The sequence below is a fragment of the Melopsittacus undulatus genome, chromosome 4, assembly GCF_012275295.1.
Source record: "Melopsittacus undulatus isolate bMelUnd1 chromosome 4, bMelUnd1.mat.Z, whole genome shotgun sequence".
In the NCBI taxonomy this organism is placed as follows: domain Eukaryota; kingdom Metazoa; phylum Chordata; class Aves; order Psittaciformes; family Psittaculidae; genus Melopsittacus; species Melopsittacus undulatus.
This window is the reverse complement of record NC_047530.1, coordinates 66,342,304-66,356,829: the sequence shown is the minus strand read 5'-3', so window position 1 is coordinate 66,356,829 and position 14,526 is coordinate 66,342,304. Positions and strand designations below refer to the sequence as shown.

Below are 14,526 nucleotides of genomic sequence, written 5' to 3'. Positions count from 1 at the left end.
ATGTAGTCTTTGCACAGATGAAAGCATGGAGTTTGTAATGTACACTAATATGCTATGAAGCGGGTTTAAAATGTTTTCTGAGCAATAGCTGCTAGAATGGGTTTAAAAAACTCAGCTTGCAGGCCTCAGTCTATGCAAGAGGATTCAAAGAGTTGTATTGGGCATCTCTTTTGTTGTGTAGACAGTAGTTTCATTATCAATGACTATAGCAGCAATTAGACATTCATCTGTGTTCATTTGGTATGTATTTGGAAATTCATGAAAAGTGAATCTGTAGTTTTTCATGCAATAAATGGATTAGTTGATCTGAGCATGTCTGTGCTTGAATATAGACATGCTGGATTTTCATTGTTATTTTTATTATCCATCTATGATTAATGACATACTGGCTTGATTTTCTTTTTCATGCTCATAATTAAATATTTTTTCAAGGGAGCAAGTAATAATCTTATGGGTATTGTTTTCTGTAGGAGGCTATGGATTGGCTCCTTCTGAGTATTGTTATGGTCAGGATAAGGCTTAAAGAAACACAGAAGGAAGCATGTAAAGTCAAACTCAGTTATGTACAACTCGTTCACAATAACACTCCAGTAACAAGTTTTAAAATATGTATTGAATGTTTTCAAATAGCAAAAATTCTAAATTAATAGCATGAAATTATTGAAATTATTTTATGATTGCACTTAGCCCTCCCAAAACTAAATATTATATAATTATAATTTTATATATATACACAGACACATATGTGTGTGTGTGTATGTATGTATAGTATGCTTTAGGCCAAATCTGTCTTATTTTGGCTGTACCTAATATTAGTCACCACTGCAGAGATTAAAGCCTTTAGAAGTATGGAGATGGTTCTTAACACAAAGTTTACAGCAAAATAATCCTTCAGTACAGAGATAACCAAGACCTGCTGGTAGAAAACTGAATCCCATAATAGGAAAGATAATTTGATGTGTATTGGCTTCTTATTAGCAACTTTCAAGGTATAACTCAGGTTAAAAATCACAGCCTGCTCAGTACTGGGAAAGCATCTCAAGCATTTGCATTATTAATTGTGTGGGATCTTCTTTGTACTCAGTAAAACAGGGTCTCAGTGTTGCAGGGTTCAGTACAGTCTCAAGCTTCTACTCTTGGCTATTTCTTCACTACAGTCCTTGGAAATGAGAATGTTTTCATTATATGAAAAAAACAAAATAATCCCCCTTAAATGTGTTTTTTTTTAAGAGGTGTGTTCTAGCTTTGTTTTCAATAGTATCTAGCATATTTCAAGGTGATTGACTGTGATTAGTTTTATTCCAGTCAAAATTCAGAACATTTTACTAAGGTTTTGCTTTTTCTAATCTGCTGCAGTGAAACTGCTTTGTAGAAACATTCCCTCCCAAGTGATTGAAGACATGCAGTTTACTAAGCCAAATCAAGTCACAAAATAGAGATAATTAGATTACTGACTTGCTTCTACATAGGTGCCACTGTATTATTAAGAATGAAACACACACCCCCCCTCCTTACCCCTTTCCTGATAGTCAAAATAAGAGGTATGATTTATTTGGAAATCTGGGGGATGTTATATTTTCCTGCAGCCAACACAAATGCGTGACTTCAGGAAAGGGAGGGCAGGGAGTAGCTGTGCTATAAATCTGAATTTTTGAGAATCACTGATGAATGACTGCACATTAGAGATGAACATCTGTGAATTCTGTAATGATGTTAGGATTTTACTAAGAGAGAAAAATAATTTGTCACTGATTTCTTTAAGGATTTTTGGATTCCCTCAGCTCAGTGAGTACCCAATTTTCTCTGAAAGCCCTTTGCAGTTGTAGTATTTCTAAAATGTACACTGTTTGGCTTTGTAAGTAATGAAGCTTTATTTAGTTATTAGAGGGACGGTGTGCAAAACACGACAAAATCCTAAAAAAGCTCAGCCCAGCAAATAAAAAGAAATAGAAGAAAATGACAGATTTAATGGTTTCGTCAGCTACATAAATGTCTTTGACAGTCTTGAAAAGCGAATTTCTAATGAGCACTGAAACAAATGTGTGCAGGAAGTGGTCTTGCTTTTGCTGCTCCACATTTGAATTCCTCTACTTACATTAATAAGGAATTTCTACTCATTTAATGAATGCCTTTTGACTGCTTTCTGAAAGGCAACTGGATGTAGGGGATAAACACTGGCACCTTTTGTATGAAACAGGTTTAAATTAATTGTTATCAGCCCTAAAACCACTGCATTATAATGCAGTTATTTTTATTTTAAAATGTTTATTAAGTCTAGGCTTCCCTCTGCTTTGCTTTTGATGTGATACCTCATATCCTAAGACATTGCTTTAACTCCCCACTGGCTTTTTGTTACAGCTTGTGTTGGGCAGAAATGGGGCATTCTTTCAGAGCTGCTCCTGCACCGTCTCTTTCCTCAGACAACTCAGTATTCATATGATGCTACAGTACCTGGGTACTGGTTCAAAAAGTAAGTTTGGTCTTGGTTCAAAAAGTAAGTTTCAGAGCAAAGGCTGGGGTTAGGTGTGTGGAGGGGAGGGAGGTGGGAAAGGGGAACAACTGAGCTTGATCACCACCCCCTCCTTGTTGTAATTTTAATCCCTACATAGAGGCACAGTTGCTGCAGGTGCTGTGGATTACTTACGAAAGAAGTTTTCTATTTAAAAACAAGAGAGACTTTAATGAAATCAGGAGAGGGTTTGTACAATAGGTATTGTATTAAACCAGAGCCCAGGCTTCACATTGATTGCGGTATTTAAATTTCAATGAGTTGATTATGTATGAGAGTAAAATGACCAGTATTATGAATGTACAAAAGAGAGACATGGAAGAGCTGTGCCAGAAAAGTGAGAAAAACGTTCCCTTTATAGTCCCTAGAGTTCAATAAAGCACCACTATTTCCCAGCTTTTAAAAGCTCTTTTATCACAATGGTTCATACCTCACATTCCCTGGAGCCTGATTTGTTATACGTGCAGGGTCCTGTTCCATTCAGCAGCATCTCACTGGTTTCAGTGTTGGTAGGTTTGTAATCTACATAAAATTCCTGTGTGCTTGGAGTCATTTGCTTCAGTGACTGTCTTTTCTTTTTCCTGTGCCTTCGCATGAGGGAGCGCTGCTGCAGCTGCTTCATACTGGCTGGGTAACGCTTCCATGACACATAGATTACCAGCAGGATCACAAGCACAGACAAGAAAAGGGCTACGCTGCCTGCTATGATTTTATGGAAGGAGATATGTTCTGTGTCGTGCGCAGGTTCAGAGCTGGATTCAGTGGCTCCGATAGTTGGGGGCAGAGGGGACTTGCTGTCATGTTTAGGCCTGGTGAGTTTTGGTTTAAACGTTGGCTTTGGGAGAGCTCGTGCTAGTTCAAACCTTTCTGTAGTACTTTTGCCACAGATGCTGTAGTTTTTCACTGCATCAATAACATTCACCCCTTGCAGTTCTTTGGGGCTGGCACAAATAATTGTATTTTCCCTCAGCCCTTTAAAACTTTTGAGCCAGTTTACTAGGGAGCAAATGTTTCTGCTGCATTCCCATATATTCCCAGAAAGACTGATGTCATTGAGAGATATCCAAGAATCCAGAATTTCTTGACCAATAAATGTGAGCTTGTTTGAATCCAGGTTGAGGCGCTGTAAATTGGGCACACACTGAAAAACACTAGGTCCACTGAAAGCTTCTATTTCATTGCCAGATAAATCAAGTCTTTGTAATGAGCTCCAGGTCCAGGACATAGTTTGTCCTATCACACTGATTTTATTCCACTGTAAATAAAGGTTTTGAAGGCTGACTAGCCTTGGAAAAAGTGCCAGGTTGAGCTTAGAAAATTGATTGTGCTCCAGATGCAGCTCTTTCAGTCTGATCATGCCTGCAAAGACATTCCTTGCTAAACTTCTGATGCGATTATAACCCAGGTCCAACAGTTCAAGGTTTCTACAATCTTGAAATATTCGAACAGGGATGGTTCTTAGGGAATTGGACCGCAAATGTAAACTCAGCAGCTTCCTTAAGCCCCTGAACTGTTCAGATCCCAGAGACTGCAGCTGATTGTATGACAGATCCAAATTCCGGAGATTTGACACAGGTCTGAAGGTATTATTAAGAAAATAGGAGATTCTGTTGGAACTCAAGATCAACTCTTTTAGTCTGCGTATTCCACTGAAAGCATTTTCGTCAATATTGCTGATGTGGTTATGGTCTAAATAGAGCCAGGTGAGTTGATTAAGACCTTTAAATTGATTGTATTTTAGTTTTTGGAGGATGTTATATCGAAGGGACAAACCTAAACAACCAGCAGATATACTTGAGGGAATCTCCTGCAATTTCTGAGATTCACAATATACCATTTTGCCTTCACACCTACAGCCCTTAGGGCATCCTCGTTCAGCAGAAGAAAGCATTGTCAGTAATACAGTAGGGGCTATTACCAGAGCTACAGCTGATCCGCTCAGTAGCCTAATTACATTGAAACCTGGAAATAAAAACAACTTAGAAAAGTTATCCCCCCACACATCAGTCATTTCTTTCAATCATGCTAAAATCTTTTATTTCAACAATCATTAAAAAATCCCTAGCTTGACTCAACTACTTTTCACACTGTTTTCTTTACTCAGATTTTTTTTTAAAGAATACCTTTATAGAAATACTGAAAAACAGCTGGGTAAAAAAATGTAATCCCTAACCAATTTAACTGTAATAACAAATCATATCAAGGTAAGTCTATGGAGTAATTAAAGCACAGGCTATGCAGTGACTATGAACTATGCATTGAAAAAATAACATGAAAAACATACCCATCCTTTGTGTTGTTCAAAGGTCGTCCTTAGGTCTTTTGTTTTTTGCTTAGTGTGCCACAAGCATGGCAGCCCCTGTCAGCTGCACTGTAGTGAGTCAGGGCTCGCTGACACCCGGGAAGAAAAATTGGACCCCTTGGGAGATGGACCGATTTTGGAACATTATTCTTTGCCAGCCATGTAGAATACTCCAAGAATAAATCAATCCCAACACAGCATTCGCAGCAAAATGTCAGATTCTTCCTAGGTAATAGGATCTTCATGGATATTATGTTTTTGCATCTTTAGTTAGGAACCTGGCTTTTAAAATATCATTTTATAGAAAAGCATGTTATATTCCTCCAAGCACCATTTAGCTATCTGAATTCACACATCTGTATTCCATAGCACAGCAGTTCCCTTACTTAGTACCCGGTCCAGCTAGGAAGCTGCTTTGTAGCATAGAAGGTTGAATAAGCCCGTACAGCGAACAAGCTCTGCTCACTTCTGCATACTGTCATTCTGAAAGCTCCGTCCGACTGTTGCTTTGGTTTCGGCGAATGCAGTCTTATGTAAAGCTGCCCCCAGTGGTGAAGAATATTATGGGCATGTGCAGAAATGCCTTCCTTTTATCCTGCAAATGAGTAAGCTCTGCTGGGAAGAGTGACTGTTCACAGTGACTAATAGAAGCAGAATGGGCAGCATCGATGTAAACTAGTGAGGTGTGCTGAAAAATCCAAATCCTCTTAGTCTCTTCTGCTGTTTGTGAAAGCTGTTTTGCATCTTTGTACTTAATAGCTCAGCATGCATTGCCGAGACTTTTGTCTAAAAGGCTAACATGACATTGGTAGGACATAGATAAAAATTTTCACTCATAAGGGTTGTTGTGGATTTTTTTTCTTTTTTTCCTTACTGCATTTGATGTGTCCACATGACCTTTTTGCAATAACTCACTATTTTTTAGTGAAGTATCAGCCCGCTCAGTGTGTCTCTTATCAAGTGTTTCTGTGGGGACACTATATTTTACAACATGAAAAATGTTTTGGAGCTGACATTTTGCCTTTTTGCTTTTTTCTTCTCTGTTAAAAGGCACAGTGCCAGGAGGTTAGAAGAGAGTATTGTGCTCATTTATTTCCCAACTTGCTGTCACTTTGTTCCACAGCACTAACACTTCAAACACAGCCTTCTGTAACCCTTACAATATAAGGACTAAGCAACTTGGTGTAGTACCTTAATCAGGTGAATTGAATTTACTATAACTTATGACATGTACAGGATTTTGTGTGAAGGTACAATATGCAGAGGGTATTTTTAGATGTGTGACTCTGGCCATTCCTTAAACATCACATAAAGAGCTGCCTTCTCTTTCCTTAATCCACCCTTCTTTCCTGCATGTAGTAGAGAAAGGACACATCCTCTTGTCTGTGTAGAGCAAAGGTAAGATGGCATTATAGCAAATGCACCAAGAAATATGTGATCAGAGATGATGGTGGGGAAATACAAAATCATGGCTCTTTATTGTGCAAGAATAGTCTAGAGCCTGAAGAGAAGTATGCTGCTTGTTAGGAGTACAGATTATAGTCCCTCAAATGCAACCAGACAGCTCTGAGAACTGCTTTTCCTTTCTGAGGCAGAATTCTTAACCCCTTGGTGTAATGTGCTTTGACTTTTCCCCTACTATTCACTGTTGTGATCATAGAACTTAAAATGAGGTGAAACCTGAAATTTTCCACACATTAAAATGCCAACATTGCTTGGTACTTACTTAGTCTGTGAATGCCTTCAGACTTAGAGTAATCCCACTACTATTAATGCACCTACCTGTAGTGCCTAAATTAGGAGCACTGTCACCCCTGGCTAACAGCTGTAAACATCTTTCATGTGAGTCAGAAATACATACCTGTGCCAAGGCACATCCTGTGAAAATTCTCCCCTTTGGGTCAGATCTGTGGAGATCAAAAGGGTTAACTCCATTAACATCTGTCACTGTCACCATCTCCCATTCTCTACTACAGTTTGTTTCTGGCCCTTAGATCTGTCTGTAGGGCTGAGGAGCCAACAGCAAACTGCAGACTGCACTGGGAACTGCAATAGTCTGGGGAGCTGTTCTGCTGAAAGCAGTATTACATGTCAGTCCTGGTGTACTTGTAGGCTTTGGGGTCTCTCTGTACTTGATGGATCAAGACTGACAGTTTCAGAAGACAATTCAGACCTTTGGTAAGCCAATTTGCCTCCTTAGAACTGCTGCTCTTCCTGTTGACAGTAGAGGTACCTGTAAGAAGTAAACTGTTTATTGACATGGCTCAATTAGGTTCCTAAACTTAGATGACATGAAATGCCATCTTAGGTGGCAGTCTGCATCTTCATCTGGTTCAAACACAGCATGTAAAGCTTCAGATAACATCCAAATTCTTTTTTCTTGAGAGTTGGTGCTACTCAGTATACCAGCTCATTCTGTGCCTTCTGCCCAAACTTTGTCTAGTCTCTGAATTTCCCTCTTTTGGTTTCTCTCCCTTCTCCATCTTCATGTGGAGTTAACAAGTAACTTCTCTGCCACCATGAGTCAGCAGAGCTTCAGCAGCTCTTCCAGGGTTTTAATAATTGACAGTATAATACTGGACAAATAAGAGGGAACAGCCACTCTTTAACCATGAGTTGTTTTCATTTTTCTGAAAGGGGTGAGACATCAAGAGATGAACAGAGAGAGCATCAAATTTATGTTAATGGATTGCCAAATTGAATTTTCTTTACCGAGATCCTTTTTGAATTACACAAGCAGGAAAAGTGCCAGTGTCTGATAAACAGGTTTAGAAAATTTCATTTCTGTATCTTCGTACAGCTGAATGGATTCTTTTCAAATTGTGGAAATAAAGCTGTGGTCAGTAGGAAATATTCCATACAAAATTTCAGATCTGTCCAGCCATATTATAAACTATGAAAAATAGAAAATTATGTTAAAGCTGCATTTTAGATAACTTTTGTAAGTTTAATCTTTGCCATGTGTCAACCCCACCTTACATAGCTGTGCAACACCGTTGCATTACCATGTAACTCATGTAACCAGGAAGAATGAAATTGAGGCCAAAGTAGTTAACTTCTCTTATGGATAAGCTAGTTTTTATTAGAAATAATATTACAATTTTTGAGTGCCTAAAATGCAGGAGTCTGTTGAAGGCTTGGTGTGAACGTAACTGTACTACATGTGAGTTCATATGTATTCTTGCACACAGTTTATATTTTGGGATTTCAGCCTTAGACATAAATTGAGATTCCACAGAACCTGTGAACCTTATTAGTTTTGAGTTCTACACCTCCATGATCATTCCAGCTTGGTTTTTGGGGATTTCATAGAGAGGGAAAATGGCATAGATCAGAAAATACTGTGAGAAATGTTTACCTAAATATGTCTTAACATTTGTGCAGGTGAAAAATGATGTGTTGGGTGGAGCCCATGATGAATACATTGTTTTCATTTATTAGAATGACAGGCAAATAAAACTCAAAGTTGTTTGGAAATGGTGCACTATCCCACCATTATGATGGGGTGGCCCAGATTTTCCTCTTGTTACTAAACTTTCAATAGGTTTTCTGCCTGGAAATTGTTCTAGATGGATTTCACAATTACCTGAATTTGTAGTAATTTGCTTTAATTTAGTTTCATGATTGATTTCGATTTTGCTTATATAGTTAAATTCTAGTATGTTTTCTTTTTCCATTCATTGTGGCTGTGGTGTCTGTACTTAGATGCAACTTCCCTATGCAAAGCTTGACATGAACCGCAGCTGGAATAGTAGAAAGTGAATTAAAAGATGATGTACACTGTGAAAACTGTGTTCCTCCACAGAGGTAGTTTGGAATTTAAACATTTTGAAGAAGAAAGGGTAAAAAGCAAATCCTGCAGTTTTCAGGGTTATGAGAAAGCTCCTCTAATGACCAGGTACATGTTTGCTGAGTACATTTGAAAAAGGGGAGTGACAGAATGATCAGGCTCCAGTAGAATGAGGATGAGGGGTGCAGGGAAGAGCTATAAACTTCCCAAAGTCTAAGGAACCAGCAGTTATGGGATGCTGGTGGGATTTCATGTAAATCAGCATTCAAAACCTTCCCTTGTTCTGTCTCTTGCTTCTCATCAGCCTTCCTCAGTTCTTGTTCAATGATATTGTAACAAAAAAAAGAAGAAATATTTCCATTTCTGTTACTCCCATAAGAAATCCATTCAGAAAAGTAGTATGATCTTTTCTAGCCACACTGCATTATGTTCTTAGGGTACAAACTTCAGAATTTTGACTTCTGGATACAGAATTTTTCTGTTCACAGATAGGGCTCCTGGGCCTAGGAGTGCCTTTATGTATGTAATTGCATGATCCTTTGGAGAACCATAGTTAACAAGTGCTGCACTGTATTCTTTTTGGTTTATGAAGTGACAACATACGTCTTTCCCTTGACTTTATTTCACTATAAAGAAACTAGGAGTCAGCTGGGTTAGCAATAGTAGTTTGTTCTAAATGGTACTGTAGTATGCTACTGTATCATTAAGAGTAGATAAGTCTAATAAAATGTGTTTGCCATTTTTGAGCCAGTGATTAAATGAACCTGCTGTTCCATGGGGATCAGATTAAAGCTGGGGGAGTATAAGTCCCAGTGTAAATATCAGAGCGTGGGAAGACAGAGAGGAAACTCAGGATGCAGGATTTGTTAAAGGCAGATATAAGGGAAGGGAAGTGTGGGAAAACCAGGTTCAAGGAACATGCAGGCAAGGGAAATTGAGGCAACAGAAAATGCTCTGAAGAAACAGGGAAAGAGGACTAAGAGCAGGGAGGGTCTTATCCCAGAGGTTTGTCTGTACTGACCTAAAGGGCCATGGTGGTAAAGTAGTAGATAGATAAGTGAAAATATCCCCTTGCTCTCCTGCAAGGCTTCCCCTGGCCTCTAAAAGGATCCCATGTTATGAGTTCTGTGATAAGGTGAAGGAACATCTGAAGCTGAATAGGAGCTGTGCCCCCTTTTTTGGAGTCAATAAACTCCTTAACATCTGATTGCTTGTAGAGGATATCAGGGACACATCTGTCAGTTTCTGTATACCCGGATGATTTCCTCAGTGCTGTGCTTCTTCAGAGGGCAACACAGGCTATCACATTCCTCATGCACAGTTACACACTGTTGAATAAAGAAGCTTTTCCAGCTGTACAGTTTTGTCTAAATCTGTACATTGTGGTTAGGTCACAGGGGTCTTTAAGCTATCCCAGGGTAGACGATGTTGCATATAAGCCTACGGCCTTTTTTCATGGTGTCCAGTGGCTACGTCTTTTGGATCCTGTCGTAACTCCTGTATCCTTAATGAGGCACTGGGCACTCAGCTGTTCCCTGATTGACTTTTTTGTCCTATGTTTTTGAAGCTGTTTGAAGGCAAGCAGCCTGTGCTTCACTCTCACCCTCTGGAGACATGACTGCATGGGATATAAAGCTATTATTTTACTTACGCTCTGAAACTGATAGGTGCCACTTATGTTTCAGGGGATTTAGTGTTGATTCATTCCGGCTTGTCCTCCAGCATCTTGGTGAAAGGTGAATATGAGTAGAAGCAGCAGAAAGCAAATGATCATCACTGAAGTAAACTAAATTTCTTACATCTTACACATAGTGCTAGCTTCAACCTGCAGAGCATGAATGATGCCATAAATGCCCTGGAGGTGTGTAGATGCAAAATGAAGTGCATTCTTATTGGCCTCTGCTTGTGATTTGCTTGTAATCTCTGTGAAGATTAGGTTAGAATAAACCCAGGATTGTTGTGGATGCTTCCCACTCTTTTATGGGCCAGGATGCCATTGCTGGAAGCGTGCCTACTATCTTATTGTCCAGGAAGCTCATACGGTGTTTATGTAGCCTAAACTATTCAGAAACCCTTAGACGTCATCATAAAGTATGCTTGTCTATAGAGTATATGATTTGTTCTCCTAGGGGTATCTGACTTCTGCCTTGCTATAACAATTCTGCGTATGCATCAGTGTCAGAGTATGATAGATGGCAAAAGTAATTAACTTAATTCCCTGGGGAGCCAGATTAATGTGGACTTCTAGAAAAGTTTTGTTCATGGAGAGGTATCTAATGGCTGCAACATCAGGCTGGAGGCATTGTGTACTGAATTCAGAGTTGCAGCCTGGTCCCAGCAATGTGACATCCCTGGAGCAGCCCTGTGCTGCCATGTGAAGAATCAGAGGAGATGGGGAGCAGCTGGTTTCAGAACATGCACCCATGTGGCCCTTGAGGCTCCATTTGATATCACAGGCTGTTCCAGTCTCTCATCAGCTGAAGAGTAAATTACTTTCCAGTGACTGTCAGGTTGATGAGCAGCAAAATGGAGGAGTGTAGGTCTTTGATCTCTCAGTAAGACTGAGGAGAAAATCACAGAGTTATTCAGGATATTGGAATATTTTGCTCTGATAGTCTATCTGGGACTAGTGTTATGAGCAATTTAACTATGGGTTGCTGGAGCATATGCATGCACAAAACCACATTTTCTTCTTTGAAGAATGAATTGGAAAACTGGAGGCATCCTCCAGTGGAGTTTTCCTTTAAATGTATATGTTTCAATAGAAGATTTATATAAATACACATTTTCTGACAGAAAGAAACATTATCGGGGGAATTAAAAATGATCCTGACAGTGTCCATTCTGGCCAGAGGGAAAGGAGGATGTTCTGAGCATGTCCGGTCTTATTGGTAAGAACAGGAACATTTGGCTGAGGACTAATGAAGTGGTAGCAGTGTCAGTAATATGGCCATTTTGACAGTGTTTTGTTTTCCACCAAATCCTAGACCTTTGCAGTCTTCAGTGTTGATGTGTAGTTAAAATCCTCAGGGCTAGCTTTTCCTCCTCAGCTGTTCTCTCTGCCTTCATGCCTTCGCCTAAAGCTTCTCCTTGTTCTTTGCTACCCTGTGTATACTGAGGAACAAATACATATGCGTATATCTGAGGAACAAATATTTGTCAGTTGCTCAGCTGTACAGTGCATGTTCACATGTGTTCTTAGGAATTTCAGATGTTCCCTATAATGCATTTCATTAATTGCTCCTTAGTTTTCCAAATTAAACCACCTTGGTATCTCACTATATGCTGAAGCTGTAGAGTTCAGGTCAGCATAGGAATATCTATTGTCTGCTGTGGCTCTTTGCTGAAGGGATGCAACTGGCAAAAACTTTCATTATAGAGAAGTCGTGACATCCACATCATATCAAAAGACATTAAAAATCTTGTAATTTGCTTTCCAAATTTCAGCTTTTACTCTAATTTTCTTTTGGTCTTAGTATTTCCATTTATGAGAGAAGGGATAGTGACATTTAATTATCCTATAGGTTGATCAGCATAATAGATGACTTGCTTCGCTTTGCATTTGACATTGGTTACTTTCAAACATGTGTCTTTTCCATCTTAAGCCATCAATAACTTTTTGGACTTCCAACACAAGTTATTCCACATCTGTTGTTGCTCTTATTACTTGCTGTTGGTATAATTTATTTTGATGCACTTTTTTTTGATCTAGAATGACGAAATAGCAAAGTTCCATGTGAGGAAAATATCATTGTGGAATACAGGAAAACAGGCTTTTTTAATGCAAAATTATCTGAAATCTTTGATTAATAAAGCTTGTCAACTTCTGTTCTTCTGTTCACTGCAGGACCTTTATTCATGTTACAAGAGTACCATTTTGAAAACTGTTTTGAAGTCTGCTGAATACTGCCTGTAATTTTCCATGTAAAATTTGTGATGGGTGGCTAACGTTTTTCAGCTAGTTGAAATAAAACATATATATACACAGTTTCTTATGATCAGACATTAGTAGATAAGACAGTTGTTCTTGTACTCCCTAGTCTTACTGCTCTTCAATGCAAACAGTAGTACAGGTGTAAGCAAGTAAAGAATGCAGAATAGTTTGATTTCATTTGACCTGTTGAAATATTCTTAAATAATTCCCATTTTCTCCTTTCACTTGCTTATGCATGAACAGCTCTACAGGGAAAAACTCATTCTAGCTTACTTCTATTAGGGCTCATGCTTGGACTCAAGTGTGGTATTCTGAGACTGTGATTTCAAATCCAAAGACAGGCAGAGTGATGTGTTATTATACAGCATTAGTAACATTTTGAAGAGAAAACTAAACATGACAGTTGAGCAGATTTGCAACTGAAAGAGAAAAACATGAACAAAGTTAAGAAGCATATAATTATGTTCATTCACACTGTGACTAGCATAAAAATGATTTATTCCAAATGGTTACAGTTGCATGTTTAGTCACTTCCTTCCCTGGCTTCAGCCTAATTCTGTTTTCTGGCATTTGCCTGCAAAAAATACGTGTTTGTTCTCTTTTTTATGAAAAGCTTCAGGGTTTTTTTTTTTTAGCTTTTAATAATTCGATGAGGTCTTTTTCAATTAAGGCAAGCTACAGCAGGTTTTAGATATTCCAGCTTTACTAGCTGCTACTCCTGAGAAAGTTTAGAATCTTAATTATACTGACAATCTTGGTTAGTTACCCAGACTGTAACCTGCTTCTACTTCATCACAGAGGTTACTCGTCCATGCCCAGTAATGATGCACTGCAACTTTCTGGTTTAAAAAAAACAAAACAAAACAAAGTTTGGATTGTTGCAGGTCCGTTTTGGCTATTCCATTCTGTATTTGCCATCCTTCTTATTCTTTTCCCATTGGTGTGTCTGGCAAACAGAGCTCTGAAAAAAACATATGTGATTTAAATGACATATTATCTCATTTTTTCAGGCCATGCCTACCAAAGAAAATTGTCCTAAATTGAATGTAATTAAATAAAAAAATAAATGTGCACCCAAACCGCAGCATATTTAAATGTTTTGCAGAAATGCAATAGACTCCAGTACACATAATTTCAGAACAAAAATCTTGGTTACTGCAGATCTGGTTTTGTTTCTGTGAGAGTATAAAATACTGTTTATTAAAACTAAGTGTCTTTTATCCAGTAGATGGGACAGCAAACAAATGACAAAACCAACTTAAGGGGACTCAAATATTATACATGACATTTGCCTGCTGCGTCACAGTGTAAAACAATAAATGTCTGCAAAATGTTAATTTCTGATTGACTAAAATGTTGAAGAGTGCTGCAGGCACAGGGAGGAAGAGAGGAAGCTGACACGAAAAGAACTGGAGTTTTCACTCTTTCTTGCAACAATAGTCAGATGGTTTGGGTTTTTTTTGTTTGTTCTTTTCCATTTTGTAAATCCTTCTATCCAGTATTCTCTATCTCTTAAGTAGGCAAGAAGCTTAAAGCCACCTTTCTCTCTTATAGCTTAGCTGCATACAGAAATGGTTAGAAAGCAAGAAATACTGCCAGTTGATACATAAGTAGAGACTCTGGTCAGCCCACATAGTGGAGACATGGAAGAGCTGAACCTGAGTGAGTCAACAGCTTAATTTCTGTGCTTCTAAATGGTAACAGGAATTGGAAGAAAACAATAAGGACTTGTAAATATGAACTGTTTCAAAACCAAATGTTTTGCCTCAGACACAGAAAGCAGCCACATCTCCATCCACTTCTTACAAGCCACCTCTTGTCATAAATATATGACAGAAAAATCTTCTGTCTAATGGAGAAAACATGTAAATCACGTGTCTTGCTGATTTGATCTTACAGTGTATGTTTGTGTCATCACTTACTTGTCATTTGGACAAATTAACTGATTGAAATCCAGAGCATTAATAGTCACGTACCAGTGTAATTAACAC

At 38.5% G+C, this 14,526-nt stretch overlaps 2 protein-coding genes across 3 annotated transcripts in view; one reads left to right on the top strand and one right to left on the bottom strand.

Moving 5' to 3' along the window:
• Nucleotides 1-14,526, top strand: part of CTNNA3 (catenin alpha 3) — a 467,065-nt gene that overhangs the window by 213,204 nt on the left and 239,335 nt on the right. The window lies entirely within an intron of this gene.
• Nucleotides 2,671-5,299, bottom strand: LRRTM3 (leucine rich repeat transmembrane neuronal 3). The gene is made up of 2 exons (XM_031053364.2): nucleotides 4,794-5,299; nucleotides 2,671-4,471 (listed from the first exon to the last, which is right to left on the bottom strand). Exons 1-2 carry the CDS (start codon nucleotides 4,795-4,797, stop codon nucleotides 2,934-2,936), a joined length of 1,542 nt encoding a protein of 513 aa, XP_030909224.1. The 5' UTR covers nucleotides 4,798-5,299; the 3' UTR covers nucleotides 2,671-2,933.